Here is a 26,590-nt window from a genome sequence, read left to right on the forward strand (position 1 = left end):
TCTCTACCTGTCATGTCCTTTAGGTCCGCCTTCGCGGAATCTGATTGGTCAGGAGACCAGTCACTCATCGTTGGGTGACGTGGCGCTGTCACATATAAGGACGCTAGGGAGAGCGGATGACAGCGCACTTTTCCTTTGATCCCGTTTTTGTGTATTCTTGCCGACATGATTTTGTTATTCGTTAATTTTGCTTAACTTTCGTTTGGATAAAATTATTTAGTATATTTTCTGCCCATTTTTGAACGAGATTGTGATTTCTGTGCATTTATATTCGATTGTTTGTTTGTTACTTTGGCACAACTCTTACCTGCTCAAATCCAAAACAGAGTTGACTTTGTCCTCAGAGTAAGGCGGACAGGGAAGATGTCGTACGACTTCCATCTTACATACACGTAGTCAATCCATTGTTTAAAACACCAGGTAAGAAAGTGAATGCCACTTATGTATTTGTTTTGTTTTAGTTCAGAATAGGTAAGTTTACGGCGCTCAGCGCTGAAGATTTTTCTTTTCTTTTTCTTTTCATGTTCTAGTGAGGTAAGGGTTTCGCTTATGAGTTAGAAATGTTTTGTTATATTTATTTCTTTGATTTGGCTTCACTGGCGTCCCCTTACTCTTGAGTTGACCTAATTTTGTTTGATACTTTGTTTAATTTGTTACTTTATTATTGTAAATATTTTTCTGAGTGTATATATATTTGGGCATTATTCTGATTTCACTTTTTTGTACATTAAATCACTTTTGTTGGCAGTTTTGTTGATTTGTGTCTTTTGTTTTCACCCATCATCTTGTAAGGGTACCACACCTCTTAAATGTTATTACTTTTACCCTAGACTAACATCAAAGAGGTTGTAACAATGGTGTAAGTAACAAACTTATTCCAAAGCAAAAGCATGATTAGTTCAGGTTATTCTGAGGGAAAACTCACTTAATGTTGACTTATTTCTGAAAACTAGACAATATTTTTGCTTGTCTAGAAAATGCTTCTTGATTTCAGAATGTTTAGATATTTAGATTCAAACCAGACAAAGACTCAAAGTAGTGTATGTATTCCTGGCTGTTTTTGATTGACATTATAGCTTAAAAAAAGACAACACAATACATCTCTCTCAGTCTCTCTTATGCCTAGTTTAATTATAGTTTAACCTTTATCCACAGCAGATCTCGTGAAAAATAAAATAGGTTAATGTTCCTCTGATGGGTTTATATTACAGAGCTCACACGCTACACACAATAAGTCAGAAAGCTTTAATCAGACATTGACTTCTTTTGTTTAAATAGTTTATTGACAAATGAAGTATAATTATTTTGCCCGTGTTACGTTTATATCACTGTAAAAATGCTGGGTTCCACATAACTGAGTTGGCACATTGTGAAGGAATTAAGTTAACTTATTAGTTTTTACATATTTCAGTGGATTGAACATAACAATTAAGTTGTTCCCCGTCAAAAAACAAAACAAACAAAATAAGAATTGTGTTGATTTAGCGCTTTTTAAAGGAGTAGTTTGAACAAACACTAAATGTCATTTTGTGTGTGCGTGAGAGAGACGGAGCTCATTAACATTCACAACCAATCCAAATATACTGTTATCCCTAAAGTTGTATTAATTCAAAATACTTAGATTCAATAAACATAAAAAACAACTTTTTTGCTTAGTTATCCATTTTGTTTAGTTTATTGTACGATTTGCATGATATTTTTGATTCTACTGGAATGTTTAAATTGAATGTACTTAACAAAGCTTATTTTAGTCTATTGGTAAAGGAGTGATGTGCAAGGGGAAATGTGATTGGCTCTTTGTCTTTGGACTGACGTCACTGGTGAATACAGCGTGAGCGCGCATTTTCTAATGGCTGCTGATCACTGTGAGTACGATTTCATACTTTTGTCTCAAACAGTCCACATTGTTTTCCTTTAATAAACAAAGTATGTAACCGTTAGCAAGAAAACCACATGTAAGATTAAGCTGTGTCTGACGTTAGGATCATGTTATTGTTCCGGTCAATCGCAACCGCCATTGCCACATTTATTAACAGTTCTAAGACGTGAAAAGTGCAAAGACGTGCGTAATAGGATCATGATAGATCATATATTATGTAAAAAAAAGTTAATGTAAGTTTTGCCTGTGTTAGCGTATTCATTTATGCCACGTATAACCGATCACGGCCGCTGCATTTCATCTATATAATTCGTTACAGTTACTGTACGTGGAAACATGCTTTATGAGGTCGTCACGTATAAAGTTTAATATTGATGCTGTATTCGATGAGTCATCCGCGTTATCTTTTGTGTAAACTGATTATTTTTTCAGTGGTGGTTATGTGTCGTCAGATGTTTAGCATAACATAACCTGAGCTGTTTTTAACATTTTTTTTACTTTTTTTTTCTTGTAAGTGAAGTATTAACTGACTAGAATACATTGAGATTTGCCCCTTCGGAAATACGAATTCATGTTAGTTGGCAGTTTTTAAAGATATGCAACCTCGTGCTCATCAGTCTTAGCAAGTGAATTTTCAGTTAATTAGAATGAAAGCTAAATAATTAACTGTAGCTCTCTAATTCTTTTGATTAACAATAGCTGTTTGTGGGAAATTTGGAGATAACAGATCAAATTATGTAAATGTGTTTTGTCAGCTAGTAATCTAATGTATATTTTTGTAACTGTAGATTGCAGAAAGATCAAAGACAGGCCAACCAGGATGAGATGAAAATGTAAGTATTGCTCATTTGCTTGTGACAAAATATGGTACTTATTAAAACATTGCAGATTTAAACATGGGAGCTATGCAAAAAGCCAGCCATTTCCATGCATATATCAGGAATGTATTTGTAATGAAATGAGTACAGTATTGATAAACATGATAACATGCTAATTTGACAGTTGTTTAATTTTGACATTTCTCTGATGTTAATAAACGTTTTTGTGTTTTACTACTACAGGTGTATCAAGAGTTCAACCAGATAGTGTGGAAGAATCTTAAGCAAGAATTATATTGGTCTCTTGATCATCACTGCCCACAGCTGATTCAGATCTTCAGGTCAAAGAGAGGATTCACTGGACAGATTTTTATCTTCTACAAAATAACAAGGTTTGTGTATGCCATTGTTTGTACATGCCTTTGACATAAATTGATGCCATTGTGTGCTGAATTCTGAAATTTATATAATTACTTTAGAAATCCTCAGTGACAGAGACTAAATTTTAATACATGAAAATGCCCTTTCTCTCATGTTGACAAATGATACAATGTTGTTTCTCTGCAACACCTCAGGCGTCTGACCTCACTGACATGCCATGTGTTGCCATTTGAGTGCTTCCAGTAGTTGTTGGTGATGACCCAACAGTTCTTCAAAGCATGTTTTGTAAGTATCCTTAATAAAAGTTTTTGTATATTAATCTAAGTTTTTTTGCATTATATTTCTTAATGTACATTTATGTTAGCAATAACAATAAATAAATCACCCAAGCAATGTCTTATTGTAGTTCATTAATAAATAGAATAATGATCAACATGAAATTTGAATTCATGTTATAACTCCTTTGAAACTCTAAAATGATAAGTAGAATTATATAAAGTCTTTAGTAATTTAATTATATCAAATCTTTTTATGCCGTATGCATTGACTTGTATACAAAAATATTTGTAGTATTTTTATATTTGATATATCATTGAATACTGGATATGTTTGGGTATACAATTAACAAATTATGCTTGCATACAACTAAAAAACATTACATACAAATAATATATATTAAAATCAAATGTACACCTCTAAGATATATTTATGTTATCTATTTATTGTTGTCAGGCTTCAGATGATGGAGACTCAAATCAACATGTGCTCGTTGGAATTCTTAACCAAGAAAATTAAGATGTGGCTCTGCAACCCCTGTCCTTCCACCTCCACCCATTCTCTGGGAATCATCTTGGAGGGAAATGTTGTAATGGACAATATAGACAATATTCCCCAGGCCAAGTGTCTTTTTGGATCAACCTATGCACTGCACCTAGGCTACACAAAATGCATGGACAATACCCTTCTTTTTATTCAACAAGTTTGGGTAAGAAGATGCTGAAGGGTAAGATTCTGGCTGTTAAAAATCAACTTGTCATGTAAACTGGTACAGAAAAGGCATGTTCCTTCAGGCTTGCTGTCCTAACTGTGAGATAAAAAAAATTAAAACTATGCTTTAGTGTTTGGCAAGTGTAAATATTCCATAATGTTAAAATGTAATAACATCCTGTGGTTGTTTATTTTTTGGATATGTTTGTAAAAATGTATTTAAAAATTTTAAACAAGTGTTTTAATAAGATTTATAACAATAAATATTGACTAATTGTTATACAAGGCATTTTCTAGTTTTGTCACTTGTTTCGGAGTGATATTTCTAAATGATTTTAAATAAACTGTAAAGTAAATTTTTATTCTTTGTCCTTGTTTGTAATTAGGGGTATTTTCATTAAATCATTTATTGTGAATAGCTAAGGTTAAAATTATTTCTGTCATAACATTCAGGTCAAGATTTTATGTTTTAAGTTTATACAGGTTGATTGAACTTAAAAAATTTATGGAAACTCGCTGCCCTAAAAAAGCTAATTTCGTCTTGTTGAAAAAACAATACTTTTTAGGTTTATTGTACCTAAGATTTAAATATTGTTGTACTAAAAACCTTTATTTCAGTCAACTAAATATTTAATTAAATGCATTTGAAATCTTAAGTACAATAAACTTAAAAAGTGTTGTTTTTTCAACGAGACGAAATTAGCTTTTTTAGGGCAGCGGGTTTCCATAAATTTTTTAAGTTCAATCAACCTGTCCGGGCTTACAGTGTATGGTCAATACGAACCCTTCTAACTGCAGGGGAATTTCATGAAGTAATAAAAGCTATGGAGATATCGGACAACAATTTAACTCACAGCACCATTAGGTAAATGACCATCATTGCCAATAATAAAATCACCACATATGAGCAGACGAGCAAAAACATGCATTTGAACAACTTGTTGAGCTTTACTGTACACATTAAAGAGCCCCTATTTACCATCATAAAAGGTCATATTTTGGTTTTGGGGTCTCCAACAACAGGCTGATCTGCACGCTAGGCATGAGTCGATATAAGATTCTGATGGTATGATGATCTTGAGTAAAAACATCACAGTTTCGCGATACCACGCTATTGTGATTACTGCTCCAAAATAAGTTCTTTTTAAAACTCTGGGTAAAAATTAACAACCCCATTGAACATGATATATATATATTTAATATTAGAAATATTTTGAAATGTCACGCTAAATAATTCAAATAAGTCATTGACTTCTGCAGTCTTCGTTAGTTTCAAAAACACAGACTTCTTTTCAACTTGAAAAGGCATCATTGGACATCTTTCCTTTGTTTGGAAGTAAAGCCACTGCACTGTTCAGAATTTCAGCATGCTGGATGCTGGTTCATAAGAGATTTGTTTTTCAGATATTTCCTGAATCATGGATTGACCAGTAGCTTGTTATGTGGAGGGTCTTATTTTAAGTTGCCCTAAAAAAAAACTAAATAAAACTGTCGTAAAATACATAAAAACGTAAAAAAAAAATACAAATACCTTATGAACGATATAACAGAAAATTTTATTGGTTTTAAAACCTTAACTTTTTAGAACCGCGGTATGTTTTAAAACTGATTATCATCCCATGCCTACTGCATGCAAGGTTGTGACAGAGCCGGCCTCAGCTCACTCTGGTGGGGAAAACTGGGTTTGGAAACCACACCAAAAAAAATGATGGCATACTCCAGGCAGGCAAGTGCACACATAGGGCTCAACCTGTGCAGTGCACATGCCTTTTTTAGTCTTGGATAGAAAGTGCCCTTCCAAAATGATCAAAAGTGCCCCCGCGACGTGGCACACCCTCGGACCCGCTCTTCAATAGGCGCGAGACAACACCGCTCTTGAGTACAACACAGCTGATCTCAGGGACACTGGAGCATATTAACGTTGTGATTCATCAGCGGATCGCTTGTATGTCTGCTTATCGACAAACCAGCTGATCATCGTCACTTTAAAATGCTCCAGTGTCCCTGTATCTGTGGCTACACTACGTAAACAGTAATGAGTTCAGTAAACCGATGAGCTTCACGGCCAATCACAGTCATTTCTGCTGAGCACGTGAACACAAATCAGCACTGTTTAAGAACGCGCTCAACAGGACAAAGGGACATTTTTAAAGTACTGATTGGTACTGAAATCCAGTGTCGTGGCAACTCTATACACCTAGACAACATCTATATGCAATATTATTGCAGGGTAACTATGTATATATTAACTTCTGTGATTGTAACATTACCCTAATCTGATTGCAATACATTAATGTGCACCTTCTATAAAGCTGCTTTGAAACATCAATTATTGTAAAAAGTGAGGATTTTATCCACATCAGTCCAATTGCTGGTAATGTTGGAGATCTTCAGAAACTTCAGAGATTAAAACAACAACAACTAAATAAACAACCTTAAAGCTGCAGAACAGGATTAGTCACTCACAAGTCTGACACTCTGAAACGAATCTGAAAATAACTCACATTTCAACAACAAACTGAGCTGAATCTGCCAGACCACACACACACACACACACACACACACACACACACACACACACACACACACACACACACACACACACACACACACACACACACACACACACACACACAATACATTCATCAATTACAATACATTGATCAATAATCAACACTCCTATTGAATAACTCTAAACACAAAAATATTACGTTGATTTTAGGCTGCATATGCTGGAATAGTTGGCGGTTCATTCCGCTGTGGTAACCCCTAATGAATAAAGGGTTTAAGCCAATGGAAATTAAATGAATATAATAGTGCTGGGGCGAGGCAGTGGTGCAGTAGGTAGTGCTGTCGCCTCACAGCAAGAAGGTCGCTGGTTCAAACCTCGGCTCAGTTTGCGTTTCTGTGTGGAATTTGCATGTTCTCCCTGCCTTCACGTGGGTTTCCTCCGGGTGCTCCGGTTTCCAAAGACATGTGGTACTGGTGAATTGGGAAGGCTAAATTGTCCGTAGTGGATGAGTGTGTGTGTGTGTGTGTGATTGTTTCCCAGAGATGGGTTGTGGCTGGAAGGGCATCCGCTGCATAAAAACGTGCTGGATAAGTTGGCGGTTCATTCCGCTGTGGCGGATTAATAAAGGGACTAAGCCCACAAGAAAATGAATGAATAATAGTGCTGGGCAAAAATGAATCGTGAATAAATTGAAAGTGCAAAAACACTTTAAAAAGTAGGTAACATTAATAAGGACTTAAACATATTATGAGAGCATGGCATTAGACAACTATAATAATAATAAAATGTATATATATTCAAAGGAAAATCTGATGATAATAACACAGACTTGTTGCTTCTCAATCACTAATGCAGTAGTGTGCTTATTTATGTGCTCTAACGAAGTATAAAAGTGATTAATAACAAAATAAATAAATGTAATGTAATTAATAATAGATCCTCTGTGTTTTTATTGACATGTTTGATAAAAAGCGAGCGTCTTCAAATCTCCAGCCCTCTCTGCTGTTGTGTTTTCTTCCGTACGCTGTGTTTTCATTACACTCAGGAGACTGATAAAAGAAAAAGAAAGGAAAAAAGAAGAAAATCCAGAAAGGCCGGAAGACGGCGAGCACATATTGACCCAGTTAAACCTGGAGGAGTTTTATGACTAACCCGTCTGCTAGTCGAGATCTCTGGATGTAAACAGTCTGTCATCATCATGATGCAATCACAGCACATTTACCATCAGTCTGTGATGAAATGAGCATAAAAGAAAACCCTGAAGCAAAGTAAAATCAGACTAAGAAAAAAATGAGTCCTAAATCTGTCTGATGCTGATGTGCATTAGGGTGCTTGGTTATTGTCAGATATAGGCACAGCTAAAGAAGTTCCGGCAGGTTTACAGTGGCTCCAAATCACTACACTGAATGATTAGTGTTATTTTAACTACAGCAGTCAGAAATTACATCAGAACACAACAGAAGGAGGAGGAGGAGATGTGGAGGACACACAGGAGACGCCTGAGGAGGACACACACCTGATTAACACAGTCTCAAACATAGAACATCTCAGCAGTGGATTCAGCAGCGGTGCTGGAGACCAGATGAGAAGAGCACTCCAATCCCCTGTCAGAAGAGTCTAGTGTGTGTGATGAGCTGTTCACAGTGTCTGCTGTAGTGTTCATGCTGTTCTGGTGTGTTTACATGATGAATATGGCCACGGTGTGAACACACAGTACAGTTATGATCTTATTGCCACATTATATGTCATGATAACATGATATCTGCCTTCAGTGATGTCCTGAAGATAAACACCAAACAACACAACTGGAGTAACTCCAGCAGTCTCCATCGTCTGATCTCATATGAAGCAGGAGATGGCGATGACACATGATGACGTGTGCAGATGCTGTAGTGCTGGCCCAATTCTTAGGGGTGAATTTTAAAGCCCTTCCCCTTCACACTCTGTTTCAAGGGCCAAGGGGAAGGGGTACAACAATAGAATTGGGATTGGGCCTTAGAGAATATTGGACATCTCTGCTTCACCGCATCACCACCTCAGGTTTGCTTTACTTTCTAACACTGTAAAACAGTCCATTGTCAATTACTCCTTTCTTGACTGACGAGTATAAACACAATGCTGCTACAGGTGTCGCACAGAAACCACAATCTCTGAATGTTTACACACTATTTAACATAACTACACAAAGGCCCAACGTCAGTCTGTGCTTCGGGCGTCTTTTGCTGTCAAATCTCTACTTTTACAAAGTCAACATGAGAATATGGTAGAAATTTGTCATATTTTTTAAGATAAACACTTAGAGCAGGGGTGCTCAAACTCGGTCCTGGAGGGCCAGTTTCCTGCATATTTTAGTTTCAACGTCATTTAAACACACCTGAACTATTTAATTAAGCTCTTTCTGGGTATACTAGAGACTTCCAGCTAGGTGTGTTGAAGAAAATTGGAGCTAAACTATGCAGGACACCAGCTCTCCAGGACAGTATTTGGGCACTCCTGACTTAGAGCCTTAAATCTGATTATTCGTTTGAGGAAGGTCTACAGTATTTCCAGAACCTTTGCTATCTCTGTTCCTCAGAACTAAATGATTTTTAAGTAAAGGACCATGTACATCCAGTTGGTTGTGTTATTGCAGAATAAAGCATGAGAGGTTAAAAAGATGAGCTTTTTTCGGCAAAATATTTTAATTATTTTTTAAATGTTATTGATTAATTGAGGTGAGAGTGTATGGGTGTTTTCCAGTACTGGGTTGCAGCTGAAATGGCATCCGCTGTGTAAAACACATGCTGAAATAGTTGGAGGTTCATTCCGCTGTGGAATGTTACTGTGTAAAGACACAATAATCAAAGTAGCATGGCGAACAATATAGGGATCATTAAAATGACTGAATGTCCAAATATAAAATCAACTTTACCTCATTCCCCTAAACATGTTAATTAGCAGATATTTACAATCAACAAGTGGCCAAGTAAACATTTTGAGCAGCATTACTTAACCTAAATCAGTTATTTCACAAAGGCGACTTTGACTACTAGTTAACTAGGCATGGGACGATAACCGTTTTCAAGGTATACCGTGATATGGAAAAGTCCAGGTTGTGACTAAACCCAGATGTTCTGCTATACCGTTCCTGAGGTATGTGGAAGACTTGTGGAAGACTTTTTAATTTAAATATTTTTCTCTTTTTTTTAGGAAAACAGTATCTCCAGGAGAAAAGATTTCCAAAAATGCCATTTTAGATCATAAAGAAATCTGTGTTTTTGAAACAAATGAAGACAGCAAAGGCGAGGCAGTGGCGCAGTAGGTAGTGCTGTCACCTCACTGCAAGAACGTCGCTGGGTCGAACCTCGGCTCAGTTGGCGTTTCTGTGTGGAGTTTGCATGTTCTCCCTGCCTTCGCTTGGGTTTCTTCCGGGTGCTCAGGTTTCCCCCACAGTCCAAAGACATGTGGTACAGGTGAATTGGGTAGGCTAAATTGCCCATAGTGTATGAGTGTGTGTGCGAATGTGTGTGGATGTTTCCCAGAGATGGGTTGAGGCCGCTGCGTAAAAACTTGCTGGATAAGTTGGCGGTTCATTCCGCTGTGGCGACCCTGGATTAATAAAGGGACTAAACCGACAAGAAAATGAATAAATGAATGAAGACAGCAGAGGTCAGTGACTCATTGAATTATTCAACCTGACATGTTTACTGCTCCAAAATATATTAAATACTTCTCAAATTAAGATATATTGTATTCAAAGGGAAACTTTTAGTTTTTTACTCAGACATTTAAAAAGAATATATTTTAGAGCAGTAATCACTATCCCATGAAACTGTGGTATCTTTATCCAAGGTTATTATACCGCCAGAATCTTATACCGACCAATGCCTATAGTTAACTAGAACTAATCAACTAACCTACCACTAACAACAACACAAATATTGTAATAGAGCAGCTTTACTTTCTCTCAATCAGTTCACAAATGTAACTTTGGTTACTAGTTAGCTATGACTAACCAACCCAACACTAATACATGTTTATTATCAGATATTCACAATGAACAAGTGGCCAAATAAACAAGCTGCATTACATCCTCTAAATCAGTGAGTTCACAAAGGACACTTTGACTACTAGCCATAACTAGTACTAACTAACCCATGTTTATTATCAGATATTCACAATGAACCTGTGGCCATTATTGTGATACATTTGCTAAATCAATGAGATCATTAAGGCGACACTGACTACTAGTTTTCTAGCACTAACCAACCCACCCCTAAACAGGTTTATTATCAGATATTCACAATCAACAAGCAGCCAAACAAACAACATTTTGAGCAGTATTACTTACTCTATATAAGGAGACTTTAACAGGTTAACTAGAACGAACCAACCCACCTATTACCAAACATGCTTATTATTAATATTATTATGATTATTATTATTATTATAAAACATTCACAATGAAACACAAATATTGTAATGGAGTAGCTTTACTTTCTCTAAATCAGTTCACTAACATGGCTTTGGTTACTAGTTAGCTACCACAAACCAACTAACCTACAACTAAACATGTTTATCATCAGATATTCACAATGAATCAGTGGCCAAATAAACAACACAAATATTGTAATAGAGTAGCTTTACAAAAGTACCTTTGGTTACTAGTTAGCTAGCACTAACCAACCCAACACTAATACATGTTTATTATCAAATATTCACAATGAACCTGTGGTCATTATTGTGATAGAGTAGCTTTACATTTGCCAAATTAGTGAGTTGATTAAGGTGGCTACTAGTTTTTTAGCACTAACCAACCCACCCCTAAACAGGTTTATCATCAGATATTCACAATGAATCAGTGGCAACAGCACAAAAATTGTAATAGAGTAGCTTTACTTTCTCTAAACCAGTTCAAAAAGGTGGCTTTGGTTACTAGTTAGCTAGCATTAAACAACCCAACACTAATACATGTTTATTATCATATATACACAATGAACAAGTGGCTAAATAAACAAGCAGCATTACTCACGCTAAATCAGTGAGTTCACAAAGGTAATTATGACTACTAGCCATAACTAGCTCTAACCCACCCCTAAATATGTTCATTATCAGACATTCACAATAAACCAGAGGGCAAACAAACAACATAAATATTGTGACAAAGTATCTTTACTTTTGCTAAATCAGTGAGTTCGTAATAGAGTTCATTGACTACTAGTTATCTAGCACTAACCAACCCACTCTAAACATGAGTATTATCATCAGACATTCACAATGAACAAGTGGCCAAATAAACAAGCAGCATTACTCACGCTAAATCAGTGCGTTCACAAAGGTGATTATGACTACTAGCCATAACTAGCACTAACCCACCCCAAAATATGTTCCTTATCAGACATTCACAATAAACCAGTGGGCAAACAACATAAATATTGTGACAAAGTACCTTTACTTTTGCTAAATCAAAGAGTTAATAATGGCGTTCATTGACTACTAGTTATCTAGCACTAACCAACCCACTCTAAACATGAGTATTATCATCAGACATTCACAATGAACAAGTGACCAAATAAAGAGTATAGATATACTTTGAGTAGCTTTACCTGTGCTAAATCAGTGAGTCCATGAAGGAGATGAGTTTATAACCAGAACTAGCCAACACACCCCTAAACAGGTTTATCGTCAGATGTCCACAATGAACAAGCAGCCACATAATACAAATATCACGTTAGTGCATCTTTACTTTCGCTACGTCAGTTAACGTTAGCTCACACAGGCGATGAAGTTTACTAGCTACTAACTAGCATTAACCAACCCACACAGAACTTAGCAGTTAACGTTACCAGGAAAAGTAACATAAGTTAACGTAACCTTGTCAACAAGCCACTTTCCGCGTATCGCGTGATCTCTGAGGACTTTTTGACAAGTATTTGAAAGTGTTTTTGTTTGTTTGTGTACACACACACACACACACACACACACACACACACACACACACACACACCTGTAGGCCGCGATACGTCAGCTCTGCAGCCTTGTAATGGTTGTCGTGTTTGATTCTCGTGACCCGTTTACCGACCTGAGCCCCGGAGACAGGGGACCGATCGATTCTCAGCCGAAACCGAGAGTAAAAGTTTAGCGGCGGGACTTTCCCTTCCGCGCGACACCGCAAACCCCCCGTTGGCGCCGTTCACATGCAGAAACCCGGCATTAAAGCTCGACTTACCGTCCATGTCGCGGGTCTCCACAGCTCTCGGTCACTTTTTAACGTTTCCGGGCGACGGTGAAAAATAAACGACACACCGCGACAACACTTTCCTTCCGCGCGCCTCCGCGGGACTACAGCAGGCGCGCTCCCGTGGGCGGAAATACCCGGATGACGCGATTCATCATCACCAACACGACTGCTGAGAACACACGCGCACTGTAGATTAGCTTATGGGCAGTATTTAGCAATACAAACTTATTTGTCGACCAAAATCAATGTCAAATGAAGATATGGACTCAGATGTCTTGTTACATATTCACTGTTTTTGGAATAATATACTGTATTTGGTGACAAATAATGAGAATACTTTTGGCTTCTTCACTAAGAAAAGTCTGACATAATCATCTAACTTATATTCAACTATCTAGTAAACTATCCAGGCCTGTAGCCAGGGCGGTTCAGAAGACCCAGCCCTAAATGACTAGGGTCCAGAATTTGTCAAATACAGTTGAAGTCAGAATTATTCGCCCCCTATTTATTTTTTCCCCCCAATTTCTGTGTAACAGAGAGCAGATTTCTCCAACATATCTCTAATCATATAGCTTTAATAACTCATCTCTAATAACTGATTTGTTTTCTCTTTATCATAATGACAGTGAATTTGACTAGATATTCTTCAAGACACTTCTATACAGCTTAATGTGACATGTAAACAAATCAGACTTTCTCCAGAAGAATAAAATATTATCAGACATACTGTGAACATTTCCTGAATCTGTTCAACATCATCTGGGAAATATTTAAAAAAGAAAACAGATGCAAAGCCCTGCTAAAAAATCCAGCTTAAACCAGCCTAGGCTGGTTGGCTGGTTTTAGCTGGTCTACCAGGTTGTTTTAGAGGGGTTTTGGCCACTTCCAGGCTGGTTTCCAGCCATTTCCAGCCTGATCTTAGCTGGTCAGGCTGGAAAATGACCAGCCAAATCCAGCAAAAACCAGCTTGACCAGCCTGGTTTAAGCTGGATATAGCTGGTTTTGGCTGGACTCCCAGCTTGGCTAGGCTGGTCAAGCTGGTTTTAGCTGGTCATCTCCCAGCCTGAGCAGCTAAGACCTGGCTGGAAATGGGTGGAAACCAGCCTGGAAGTGGCCAAAACCCCTCTTAAACCAGCCTGGTCGACCAGCCTAGACTGGTTTAGGCTGGATTTGTCAGCAGGGAGGGTGCTTATAATTTTGACTTCAACTGTATTGCTGGCAATGCGAATCAGACTCCTACTCTGTTCATACAGGGATGAGAGACAGCCCTAAAATAAATATTTTTGGTACATCAAAAAGTGTGGTTATAATGACCACCCAACAAGCTAATCCAGCTAAACATAGTAGTTTAAATGACAGCTAAATACAGTATTTAAATCTCATAATTAAATAGAAAACGAGACGAATAACTGCAAAAAGGTCCAAAAAGAATCACCTCTTACCAAGCTGACTACCAGCCTCATATCGGTAACTCTAATAACAGTATTCCCACAAACGCTCATTCTGGACTGTCTGGTTACATCACTTATTTAGAGAGTGGACTTTAGTTGTGGAGACACGGTGGCTCGGTGGTTCGCACTGTGGCCTCACAGCAAGAGGGTCGCTGGTTCGAGTCCCGGCTGGGTCAGTTGGCGTTTCTGTGTGGAGTTTGCATGTTCTCCTCCGAGTGCTCCGGTTTCCCCCACAGTCCAAACACATGCGCTATATTGATCAACTAAACTGTCCATAGTGTATGAGTGTGTGTGTGTGTGTGTGTGTGTGTGAATGAGTGTGTATGGGTGTTTCCCAGTACTGGGTTGCAGCTGGCTAGGCATCCGCTGTGTAAAACACATGCTGGAATAGTTGGCGGTTCATTCCGCTGTGGCGACCCTTGATGAATAAAGGGACTAAGCTAAAGGAAATTTAATGAATGAACTTCAATTGTTTTAGGTCGACTTTTCCACTTTTATAAACATATCATATTATTTCTGTATTTGCCCAACATTGTATTATTTAAACACAGACCACTCTCATTGTAAATTTATTATTATTTGCTTTTTCTTGCTAAACTTTACTTTCATAAATGTACATTTGAAAAAAAAATGCTCCTAAATGTAATTTTCTGAGAATATTCTGATTTATTTGTGAACTATTTAAAAGGCTATAGTGATTACACTGCGTGTAAAACTCGTCTTAATGCAAATCTCTTACACTTGTATAATTTCCTGGGATTTATTTAAGTTATGTAACCCTCTTTGTTCATATTCTGTCTTCTTTATGTGTTCGCAAACACACACACACACACACACACACACACACACACACACACACACACACACGCACTAAAAAAAATGTACTCACTATTGATTCTCTGTCAAGTGTTTTCCAGCCTCTCTGAGTTTTTTATTGTTGAACACACAAAAAAAGATAAGAAAGCCTAAAACCTGCAACCATCGACTTCCAGTAGGAAAACAAATAGTGAGTTAATAGTTACACAGTTCTGGCTTTCTTCATATCTTATGTAGTGTTCAACAGAGTGAAGAAACTCAAACAGGTTTGGAATAATGACTGAGTTATGGACTGAGTTATGTGAAGGATGCCATGAAGGAATGAACAGTCAATTGTGGAAAGAATTTGATAGCAAAGTAAAAGTGAGATACTTTAATACTCCTTCTGTAATATCTAGATGTGTAAGAAGACCATCTGTAGCTTTGTGCTGGAGAAAATGCGGTAAAATCGGTGATCATACTCACATTTTTGGTACTGTCCATGGAAAAATGTTAATAAAGAAATAGATAAGATATTAGACAGAAATACCCCATCCATCCAGTTATATGCTTATTGGGAGTGTAGCCCTGCCAGTCCTACACCACTCAACCCGCTCTGAACTGGTAACTAACTGGCGACCTTCCGCATGGGAGTCGGCTGCTCTACCAAGGAGGCTAAAGGCCATGACCTCTAGTGTCTGTCACTAGAGCACCTTTAGAGGTCAGAGGAGTGAGGTTTACCTGCACAGCACACACTAGCTGACCTCTGCTACAGAAGCACTGCCCAAAGAAATGTTTAATAAGGAAACAACATTTGTCCAGAGGATATTATTACTGGTTGCAAAAAAAAAAAAAGATTACAGTACATTGGATGGAAGAAAGTTCTCCAAAGCTGCACTGCTCAGTGGATTCAGAGAATTAAACAGGTCTATATAATGGAAATAATGACTGCATGTCTACAAACGAAGACTGATATTTTTCTGAAGAGGTGGAAAAGTATTGTGACACATTTAGATATGTATATTTAGAGGTTGCTTGACCTATCATCACTTGAATTTGATGTACAATGCAACACAGTGTAACTTGATGTACAAATGTATCCCCTGTGAAATAATTACGATGGCGATACTGTCATGATTACCAGCGATCGGATTCCATAAGATCGCTGGTTCTCACTCAACATAGCCTTGGACTACAATTCCGCCATTGTTGGACTACATATTCATGAATGCACTCCGGTCACACTCACACATGCTTCCTCATCTAGACTGATTACTCGCACCACCTGAGGATTGTCAGAGACTGATTGCACACACTACTAAAGCCACACACTCACCTATTCAGTTGGCTGAGTCTTGTTTATCAGTAGATGACATTATTATGCGTTATTTCTTGTCTTGTTTCCCCGTGTGTTACCTGTATTCTCGTTCTCCCTGCCTGCCGCTTGCCTTTTGACCTCTCGCCTGTATACTGATTATGATTCTGGACTGTCTCCATATACTCGTTTGTACCTGTTTTGACCATTGCTTGCCTGACAATGAATGAACCTGCACTGTGGATCATACCCCAGTTGTTTGTGTCACTCCCCGTCGTTACAAATACCTTTTATTTTTTTATTTATATTATTATTATTATTTAATTAATTAATTAAATTATTTATTTATTTATTTATTATATTTTCATTATTATTTTTTATTATTATCTTATGTATATCCTCGTGTGTAAGGAGTTCATTTGTTGGGGAAGGGGTTGTTCTGAAAAAAAAACACCGAATTGTCCTTTTTTTTGTGTGAACTATCCCTTTAATATTAATGTTTTTATTTTCTTATGCTTGTCTCTTTTATTCCTGTTTATGTAAAGCACGTTGAATTGCCATTGTGTATGAAATGTGCTATAGAAATAAACTTGCCTTGACTAATAACTGCACAGACACCACTCATCTGTTCCACTTCTGTCTGATGATTCCCAGAATAATACATAATACAATCAAAAGTTTGTCAAATGCTCGATTAAATGAGCAAAATATCAGTGTACGCTATTTAAAACCTTCTATTCAGACTACAATACTGCACATTGCTGAGACTGACCAGCAGAGGGCGCAGAAACTCTGTTTACTGTACATCAGTCTGCTGTAAACCAGACTAATATACACATGTCTACTGAACACCAGTCTACTGTATGATTCTACTGTACTCCAGTCTACTTTATATCTGCCTACTGTACATAAATCTATTGTATATATACAGTGCTCAGCATATATGTTCATCCCTCACAAATCTCTCTTTTAAATTCACGTTTAATAGGAAGCTCTATAATTTTACTTTTATATTTGTGCAAATTAGATTAGTACTACCTGAAGCCAAATCTAGAGCTTATCTATAAAATAACTTACGAAAACGGTCCAGAAACTACTACAGCCAAATTTATAGTTTAGAGAAAAATATTAAATGCAAATTTTAAAAAGAGAAAAAATCAAGAGAAGCAAAAAAAAAAAAAAAAAATTGTGAGATTGTGTAGGTTGTAATGTTTTTTGCTTGGATTTAATTGTATTATCTTTCGATTTCTTAATATGTTGGGTGACTGAAATATTATTTTCATAAATATATCTGTTTAATAAATCTGTTTTGTTTAAATGCACCTAAATACACTGCCTATATTCACTAAGAAATGGAGGAACATAATAATTTTCAACATGGGCTGTACTCAATTATGCTGAGCACCAAATCGGTCTACTGCACACATGCTGCTGTAATACAGTAGTCCAGTCAGGGTCAGGTCAGTGTTAATGGTTTCCTGTGTGAGCTGGATTAGTGTTTGCTCTATGTGAGTTCTCCACTATTCTCTCTCTCTCTCTCTCTTCTTTAAAGACTTTAAACCTGCAGTAAAGCAATAACAGACCTGTAAAACTCCACATGCAGATCTGATCATCTGACGTTCAGCTGAGAGTACTGCTTCCTTCATAAGGCTTATATTAATACACACCTCTCAGACTTTCACTGTTTATTATCAAAACTAAAAAAATACATTTGTCCACATTACAGGAGAAGATTTCGACACTCGTTCAAATGTCTACACGCATGAAAATAACATTTACAGTACATTCAGTATACAGTCATCTAAAGTGCACAATGCTCCGTTACATCTGGATGAAAATGAATCTGACTGTAGTGTGTGTGTGTGTGTGTGTGTGTGTGTGTGTGTGTGTGTCATTGCTGTAGGATGAAAGATCCCCATCAGATGTGAAATGAGGAGCAGGATGAGGCCGTTAGTGAACCGAGAGCATCATCACGAACTCTGAAGAACACAGAGAGAAACACACACATTTACACTGCAGACATGTTTACTTGCTGTACAAAAATAGCTGAAAATGAAATAAACATTTATTCAAGATTATCTAGTTCAGTGGTGTCCAAACTCAGTCCCAGTTGATTGGTTAAATATCAGTTTGTGAACTAGTACATATCCTGAACATAATCAAAACAAATACTTAACCTGAACATATCCTGGACATATCATAAACATAACCAGAACATATCCTTAACATATCCTGAACATATCCTTAACATAACCTGAACATATATTAAACATAACCAGATCATATACTGAAAATAACCTGAAGATATCCGGAACATAACCTGAACTTATCCTGAACATAACCAGAACATATTATTAACATATCCAGAATATAGACAGAATATATTCTGAAAATAACCAGAACATATCCCTAACACAACCTGAACATATTATGAACATAACCTGAACATAACCAGAACACATCTTTAACATATCCTGATCATAGCCAGAACATATCCTAAACATAACCTAAACCTATTCTGAACATAATCTAAACATATTCAGAACATAACCTGAACATAACCTGAACATAACCAGAACATAAACAAAACATATCCTGAACATAACCAGAATGCATTCTAAACATAACCAGACCATATACTGAACATAACCAGAACATATTATTAACATATCCAGAATATAGCCAGAACATATCCTAAACATAACCTAGACATATTCTAAACATAACCTAAACATATTCAGAACATAACCTGAACATATCTTGAACATAACCCAAATGAATCCTAAACATAACCAGACCATATACTAAAAATAACCTGAACATATCCTGAACATAGTTATGTGACTTACCCAAATATGTTTATTGTTAAGTAAGTAGATAACCTCAGCTTTCGGTTTCACAATCTGAGGAATATATCAGCGTAAGTTACCATAGTAACTTGTTCTCTGAACTTAACCTGAGTATCTGAGTATGTGATTTGAGTATTTGATCTGGAGTAACCTTCAAATTAGGTTATGTTCAGGTTAAGTTTACCTCTGAGCAAGTGTGAGTGATTTTTATTTAAATTAATTGTTTATTTAATATAGAATTAGCATGTAACAAACACAATTCTTGTTCACAATAATAAAAAATTAAGATATATTATAAATATAATGTACATTTACAAATAGGGGGCAATACATTTTAAGAATTCAGCTTGCCATTTAACAGTTACCATGCTCTGAGCTGACTTAACACAGGAGCGGTTCTGGAATCAGCATTCCTTGAGTATGTCAGGTGAGGGTTAATCAACCCATAGTTGAGGGTAAAGCAAACATAGTTGAGGGTTAAGCAGATGGTTGGTTAACCTTGCTTTGTGGAATACACCTATAAACTAAACCTTAACAGAACAAGAAAAAACTGAATATAACCTTAACATAACCAGAACAAAATCATAACAAAACCAGAAAATAACCTGAACAAAACCAGAAACTAACCATCTAAACAAAACTGGAACTTATCCTGAACAAAATCAGAACACAGCCTGAACATAACTGGAACTTAACCTGAACATAGCCAGAACATGAGAGGAAAATAACATGAACAAAACCAGAACATATCCAGAACTTAACACAAACATAACCTGAACAAAACCGAAACTTATCCTGAACAAAATCAGAACATAGCCTGAACAAACCTGAAACTTAACCGGAACATAACCAAAACTAAACCTGAACATAACCTGAACATAACATAAAATTAACATGAACAAATTCAGAACATAACCAGAATCTAACACAAACATAAACTGAACAAAACCGAATCATATCCTGAACAAAATCAGAACATAGTCTGAACAAACCTGAAACTTAACCGGAACATAACCAAAACTTAACCTGAACATAACCTGAATATACAATGAAATTTACATGAACAAACTCAGAACATCATATCTGTGTGTTTGTGTGTATGTATCTGCTCACCATCAAAGTCCACAGTTCCGTCTCCATTGAGGTCGAGCTCCTTCAGAATCTCCTCCAGTTCTCCTTTCTTCAGTTTTTCTCCCAGCAGATTCTTCACAGCCTCCTTCATCTCATCCACAGAGATCTTCCCATCGCCATCAGTGTCAAACTGACCACACACACACGCACAGAGTTACGCTTAGGTGCCCTTTGAGTGAATATGTCTGTGTGTGCTGAATGTCTGACCTGACAGAAGGAGGATTTGATCTCTTTGAGTCCGAGCATGTCAGCTGTCTCCACCATCATCCTCGGCCCCATCAGCTCACAGAAATCATCAAAGTCCATCAGACCACCCACTACACACACACACACACACACACACACACACACACACACACACACACACACACACACACACACACACACAGACACACACACACAGACACACACACACACACACACACACACACACACACACATACACACACACAGACACCCACACACACACACAATGAGCGAGTGACAACACTGCAATACACACCCGTAAGAGTGACAAACCACAATACACACACACACACTTCAAGATTAAAAACATGACAATATACTTTCACACACATCCACACACACACACACACACACACACACACACACACACACACACACACACACACACACACACACACACACACACACACACACACGACTCACGCCTCATCTTGATCTGCTGTATGATCTCCAGCAGCTCCATCTCGGTGGGCATGTAGCCCATGGTCCTCATACACTCCGCCAGGTCTTTGTAGTTCAGATAGCCGTCCTGATCATAGTCGAACTCTTTGAAGGCCTCCGCCAGCTCTGAGAATGACATGTGTGTGTGTGTTATGTGTGTGTAATAATGTGCGTGTTATGATGACCAATGTTCATGAGTGATACTCACCGTCCAGCTCCGGCTGAGATAACTCTCTCTCCTGACAGAAAACAACACACACTGCATATATTAGGGCACGATCATACATTTAGCTTCAGTTGTCATCAAATGATCAAGTCTATTTTTCATCTTTTGTGTGTTTATTAACATTTGCATGAAACACAGATTTTCTGGATTATTTGTAATTTCTGTTATAAAAAAAATTAATACATTTATTCTTTACACAAATCATGACACTGAGACATGCCATTATTCAATATTTAAAATGTTTAGGATACACCAACATTAATTGCATGTCAACTCCATTATTGTCAACTCTGTTAACATCAACTTTGTCATCGGCAACACTGTTACCGTCAGCTCTGTTATCTTCAACTCTGTTATCGTCAAATCTGTTATCATTAACTCTGTTTTCGTCAACTCTGTTATCATCAACTCTGTTATCATCAACTCTGTAATCGTCAACTCTGTTATCTTCAATTCTGTTATCATCAACTGTTATCGTCAACTCTGTTTTCGTCAACTCTGTTACCGTCAACTCTGTTATCGTCAACTGTTATCGTCAACTCTGTTATCGTCAACTGTTATCGCCAACTCTGTTATCGTCAACTGTGTTATCGTCAGCTCTGTTATCATCAACTCTGTTTTCGTCAACTTTGCTAGTCAACTCTGTTCTCGTCAACTCTGTTATCGTCAACTCTGTTATCATCAGCTCTGTTTTCGTCAACTCTGTTATCGTCAACTCTGTTATCATCAGCTCTGTTTTCGTCAACTCTGTTATCATCAGCTCTGTTTTCGTCAGCTCTGTTATCGTCAACTCTGTTATCGTCAACTCTGTTATCGTCAGCTCTGTTTTCGTCAGCTCTGTTATCTTCAACTCTGTTATCGTCAAATCTGTTATCATTAACTCTGTTTTCGTCAACTCTGTTATCATCAACTCTGCTATCGTCAACTCTGTTATCGTCAGCTCTGTTATCTTCAACTCTGTTATCGTCAACTCTGTTATCGTCAACTCTGTTATCGTCAACTCTGTTACCGTCAACTCTGTTATCGTCAACTGTTATCGTCAACTCTGTTATAGTCAATTCTGTTATCATCAACTGTTATCATCAACTCTGTTACCGTCAACTCTGTTATCATCAGCTCTGTTATCTTCAACTCTGTTATCGTCAACTCTGTTTTCGTCAACTCTGTTACCGTCAACTCTGTTATCGTCAACTGTTATCGTCAACTCTGTTATAGTCAACTCTGTTTTCGTCAACTCTGTTTTCGTCAACTCTGTTACCGTCAACTCTGTTACCGTCAACTGTTATCGTCAACTCTGTTATCGTCAACTGTTATCGCCAACTCTGTTATCGTCAACTGTGTTATCGTCAACTCTGTTATCGTCAACTCTGTTATCGTCAACTCTGTTATCATCAGCTCTGTTTTCGTCAACTCTGTTATTGTCAGCTCTGTTTTCGTCAACTCTGTTATCATCAGCTCTGTTTTCGTCAACTCTGTTATCATCAGCTCTGTTTTCGTCAGCTCTGTTTTCGTCAACTCTGTTATCATCAGCTCTGTTTTCGTCAACTCTGTTATCATCAGCTCTGTTTTCGTCAGCTCTGTTATCGTCAACTCTGTTATCATCAGCTCTATTTTCGTCAGCTCTGTTTTCGTCAACTCTGTTATCATCAGCTCTGTTTTCGTCAGCTCTGTTTTCGTCAACTCTGTTATCATCAGCTCTGTTTTCGTCAACTCTGTTATCATCAGCTCTGTTTTCGTCAGCTCTGTTATCGTCAACTCTGTTATCATCAGCTCTATTTTCGTCAGCTCTGTTTTCGTCAGCTCTGTCATCGTCAACTTCGTCTTCGTCAACTCTGTTATAGTCAACTTATCGTCAGCTCTGTTATCGTCAACTCTTTTTTTCGTCAACCGTTTTTGTCAACTCTGTTATCGTCAGCTCAGTTATCGTCAACTCTGTTATCGCCAACTCTTTTATTGTCAACTCTGTTATCATCAGCTCTGTTTTCGTCAACTCTGTCATCATCAACTCTGTTATAGTCAACTGTTATTGTCAACTCTGTTATAGTCAACTTTTTTATGGTCAGCTCTGTTTTCGACTACTCTGTTTTCCTCAACTCTGTTTTGATTAACTCTGTAATCGCCAACTCTGTTATCATCAACTATATTATTGTCAACTCTGTTATCGTCAACTCTGTTATCATCAGCTCTATTTTCGTCAGCTCTGTTTTCGTCAACTCTGTTATCGTCAACTTCGTCTTCGTCAACTCTGTTATAGTCAACTTATCGTCAGCTCTGTTATCGTCAACTCTTTTTTTGTCAACCGTTTTTGTCAACTCTGTTATCGTCAGCTCAGTTATCGTCAACTCTGTTATCGCCAACTCTTTTATTGTCAACTCTGTTATCATCAGCTCTGTTTTCGTCAACTCTGTCATCATCAACTCTGTTATAGTCAACTGTTATTGTCAACTCTGTTATAGTCAACTTTTTTATGGTCAGCTCTGTTTTCGACTACTCTGTTTTCCTCAACTCTGTTTTGATTAACTCTGTAATCGCCAACTCTGTTATCATCAACTATATTATTGTCAACTCTGTTATCGTCAACTCTGTTAACATCAACTTTGTCATCGGCAACACTGTCATTGTCAACTTTTATCATCAACTATGTTATTTTCAACCATGTTACTGTCAAAAATGTTACATGTTACTGTTAAAAAGCTTAACAGTAAAAAACCAACAGAGTCACAGAATCTAGTGTTCCCTGTCATATTTAATCATTTAGCAGTATTTTACAGTAGTAATGGATTGTGTTTACTGTAAATTATATATGTGTTATTTATCATTGCAGTTTAAGGACGATGCAGCAGGAAATGATCCCGACATTCTGGAATGAGTCAGATATGAAGGGGAATCTGAGCTCTAGATGCTGATGATCAAGAGTTACTGCAGTGTTTCCCAGAATCAAGACTTGCTTTCTATTCCTTGTTTTCTAGAGAGGATTAAAGTTTCCGCTGTTTGTTCTGGGTCAATCAAGAGTCGCTCTTAATGCTCCTCACTCGTATTCTGCTATACACACTCTTCTGCTTGTGGATTTATTAATCGAGTTATAAAATCATGTGTCCATCATTGAAGACACACTGCCAAGATTCAAAGTTTTTTATCTTTTAATGATGCTAAGAAACAAATAAATGCATTTATGTTCTGTAATGTTTACTGGTGAACACACACACACACACACACATCATTATGCCCACGACACACACACACACACCCGTGAAGTGATGTTTGGTGTTTGTCCGGGTCGTTTATCCGCTAATCCTCGTCTCTGGTGTGTATTATTAGCTGTGATGAGGGTTCAGCGTCAGCTTTCATTTACTCTGACGAGCTTTAATGAGGATTACAGGAGAACTCTGAGCCCTGATTCATGATGTAACACATGTGCACTCACTCACTGTGTGTGTGTGCGTGTGTGTCATGGTGTAAAAGTGAGAGCATGCATACATGTGTGTGAGAGAGAGTTAGAGAGAGAGAGTGTTTGTGTGTGTGTGTGTGCAAGCACGTGTGCAAGATTGTGTGTCAGAGTGTGTGAGCAAATGTGTTTGTGTGAGCGAGAGAGATTGTGTGTGTGAGTTTGTGAGAGAGTGACATTGAATGTGTGTGTGTGTGTGTGTGTGTGTTTGTGTGTGAGAGAGAGTTTGGTCGTGTCTGTGTGTGAGAGTGAGCATGTGTGTGCGTGTGTGTTGTGTGCGTGCCTGCATGTTTGTGCGTGTGAGAGTTTATGAGAGTGTGTGTGAAAGTGAATGTGTGTGCATATGTGTGTGTGTGCGCACATGTATGTGTGTGAGCATGTGTGTGACAGAGAGAGAGTTTGGGCGTGTTTGTGTGTGTGTGTGAGTGAGAGAGAGAGAGTGAGCATGTGTGTGCGTGTGTGTGCTGTGTGCATGTTTGTGTGTGTGTGTGTGTGTGCGTGCTGAGTGCATGTATGTGTGTGTGAGAGATTTGTAAAAGTGAGTGTGTATGTGTACACATGTATTTTTGTGAGCATATGTGTGTTTAAGTGGGAGAGAGTTTGGGCATGTGTGTGTGTGTGTGTGTGTGTGTGATGTACCTGACCGAAGACGCTGTTCAGCAGGTTGGTGTACACCTTGTTCATGGCGTCCTCGTTGGACTTCTTGCTTTTCTTCTTCTTGTTTGCTTCGCCGGGCGGTGATTTGCGGAGGGCGGGTTTGGGGGCGGAGCCATCAGCTGATTGGCTGGATTTGACACTGTCAAGCGAAAATGCAAATGTGAGAGAAACTCGTTAAGCGAAGGAGACAGCAACTAAACTACAACCAAAACAATGACAATTCATTCATAAATCAATAATAATAATAATAATAATAATTCGTTCATTTTCTTTTCGGCTTAGTCACTTTATTCATCAAGTTCACCACAGTGGAATGAACCGCCAACTAATCCAGCATATGTTTTACACAGCAGATGCCCTTCCAGCTGCAACCCATCACTGGGTTAAAAATAATAATAATATAATGATAATAATCAATAAAAATATAATAATAATAATTATTATAATTATTATTAATAATAATAACAATAATAATAATAATGATAATAATAATAATAATAAATAATAATAATAATAAAAAATAACATAACAATAATACAATAATATCAAATGTAAAAAATAATAATGATGATAATAAATAATAATAATAAAAATAAATAATAATAAATAATAATAATAATAAATAACAACATAATAATAACAATAATAAAATAATAATAATAATAATTAATATTAATAAAATAAATAGTAATAATAAATAATAACAAAAAATAAAAATAACATAATAATAATAATAAATTCATAAAACAAAATAATAATAATGATAAATAATGAGAAATAATAATAATAAATTATAATATTAATACAAATAATAATAATAATAATAATTCTTTATTGTACTGAGCCTAATTGAGACATGCAGTGAGCCTCAGTTCTTCTTCCTTTAACTAATGTTGATTGTCATTTAATAACAGATGAATGACCGTAAACACGAGCGCAGGTGTTCTGTTACCTGTCTGTAGAGGGCGCTCTGTCCAGCTTCTGTGCCATGGTGTATCTGCCAATAACAGACTCTGCTCAAACACTGACAACACATTCAGTTCAATAACACACACCACAGCCACAAACACACACCGGGAACACTTTACCTGAGGAGGTGTTCAAACCTTTATAATCATGTCATTGACGTGAATGAGATTGCATGCTTATGACAACTCTTGAGTGTCTTTCGCTTGGTTATGACAGTTTTAATGCAAATGTGACATTGTTTATTATGACAACTTGACATAAACAAATA

The 26,590-nt window shown here is 37.2% G+C and overlaps 3 protein-coding genes and 1 long non-coding RNA gene across 12 annotated transcripts in view; 1 reads left to right on the forward strand and 3 right to left on the reverse strand.

Annotated features, from left to right (window-relative positions):
• Positions 1-12,902, reverse strand: part of rela (v-rel avian reticuloendotheliosis viral oncogene homolog A) — a 41,167-nt gene extending 28,265 nt beyond the window's left edge. For 6 of the 9 annotated variants that reach the window (XR_012382368.1, XR_012382369.1, XR_012382370.1 and 3 more), the window contains exon 1: positions 12,786-12,902. Coding sequence is in view for 4 of the 9 variants with exons in the window: in XM_068222214.2 (XP_068078315.1) it covers positions 12,786-12,792 (7 nt within the window). In the remaining 5 variants the exon portion in view is untranslated. 9 annotated transcript variants of the gene reach the window in all.
• The window catches only part of alpk1 (alpha-kinase 1), an 859,942-nt gene that overhangs the window by 453,856 nt on the left and 379,496 nt on the right, over positions 1-26,590 (reverse strand). The gene's annotated exons all lie outside the window — the stretch shown is intronic.
• LOC101883941 (uncharacterized) lies at positions 1,800-4,427 on the forward strand. Its single transcript, XR_662015.4, has 5 exons — positions 1,800-1,865; positions 2,668-2,712; positions 2,941-3,089; positions 3,273-3,363; positions 3,811-4,427. It is a non-coding gene; the product is annotated as an uncharacterized lncRNA (long non-coding RNA).
• The window catches only part of si:cabz01076231.1, a 758,238-nt gene continuing 749,678 nt past the window's right edge, over positions 18,031-26,590 (reverse strand). The window contains exons 3-9 of the mRNA XM_073907834.1: positions 26,306-26,350; positions 25,336-25,492; positions 21,234-21,264; positions 21,008-21,151; positions 20,546-20,655; positions 20,321-20,468; positions 18,031-18,337 (exon numbers count right to left, since the gene is read on the reverse strand). Coding sequence (XP_073763935.1) covers positions 18,309-18,337; positions 20,321-20,468; positions 20,546-20,655; positions 21,008-21,151; positions 21,234-21,264; positions 25,336-25,492; positions 26,306-26,343 — 657 coding nt within the window. The 5' untranslated portion in view covers positions 26,344-26,350 and the 3' untranslated portion in view covers positions 18,031-18,308. The remainder of the gene's footprint in view (positions 18,338-20,320; positions 20,469-20,545; positions 20,656-21,007; positions 21,152-21,233; positions 21,265-25,335; positions 25,493-26,305; positions 26,351-26,590) is intronic.

Source organism: Danio rerio, chromosome 7, assembly GCF_049306965.1.
Source record: "Danio rerio strain Tuebingen ecotype United States chromosome 7, GRCz12tu, whole genome shotgun sequence".
Taxonomy (NCBI): Eukaryota; Metazoa; Chordata; class Actinopteri; order Cypriniformes; family Danionidae; genus Danio; species Danio rerio.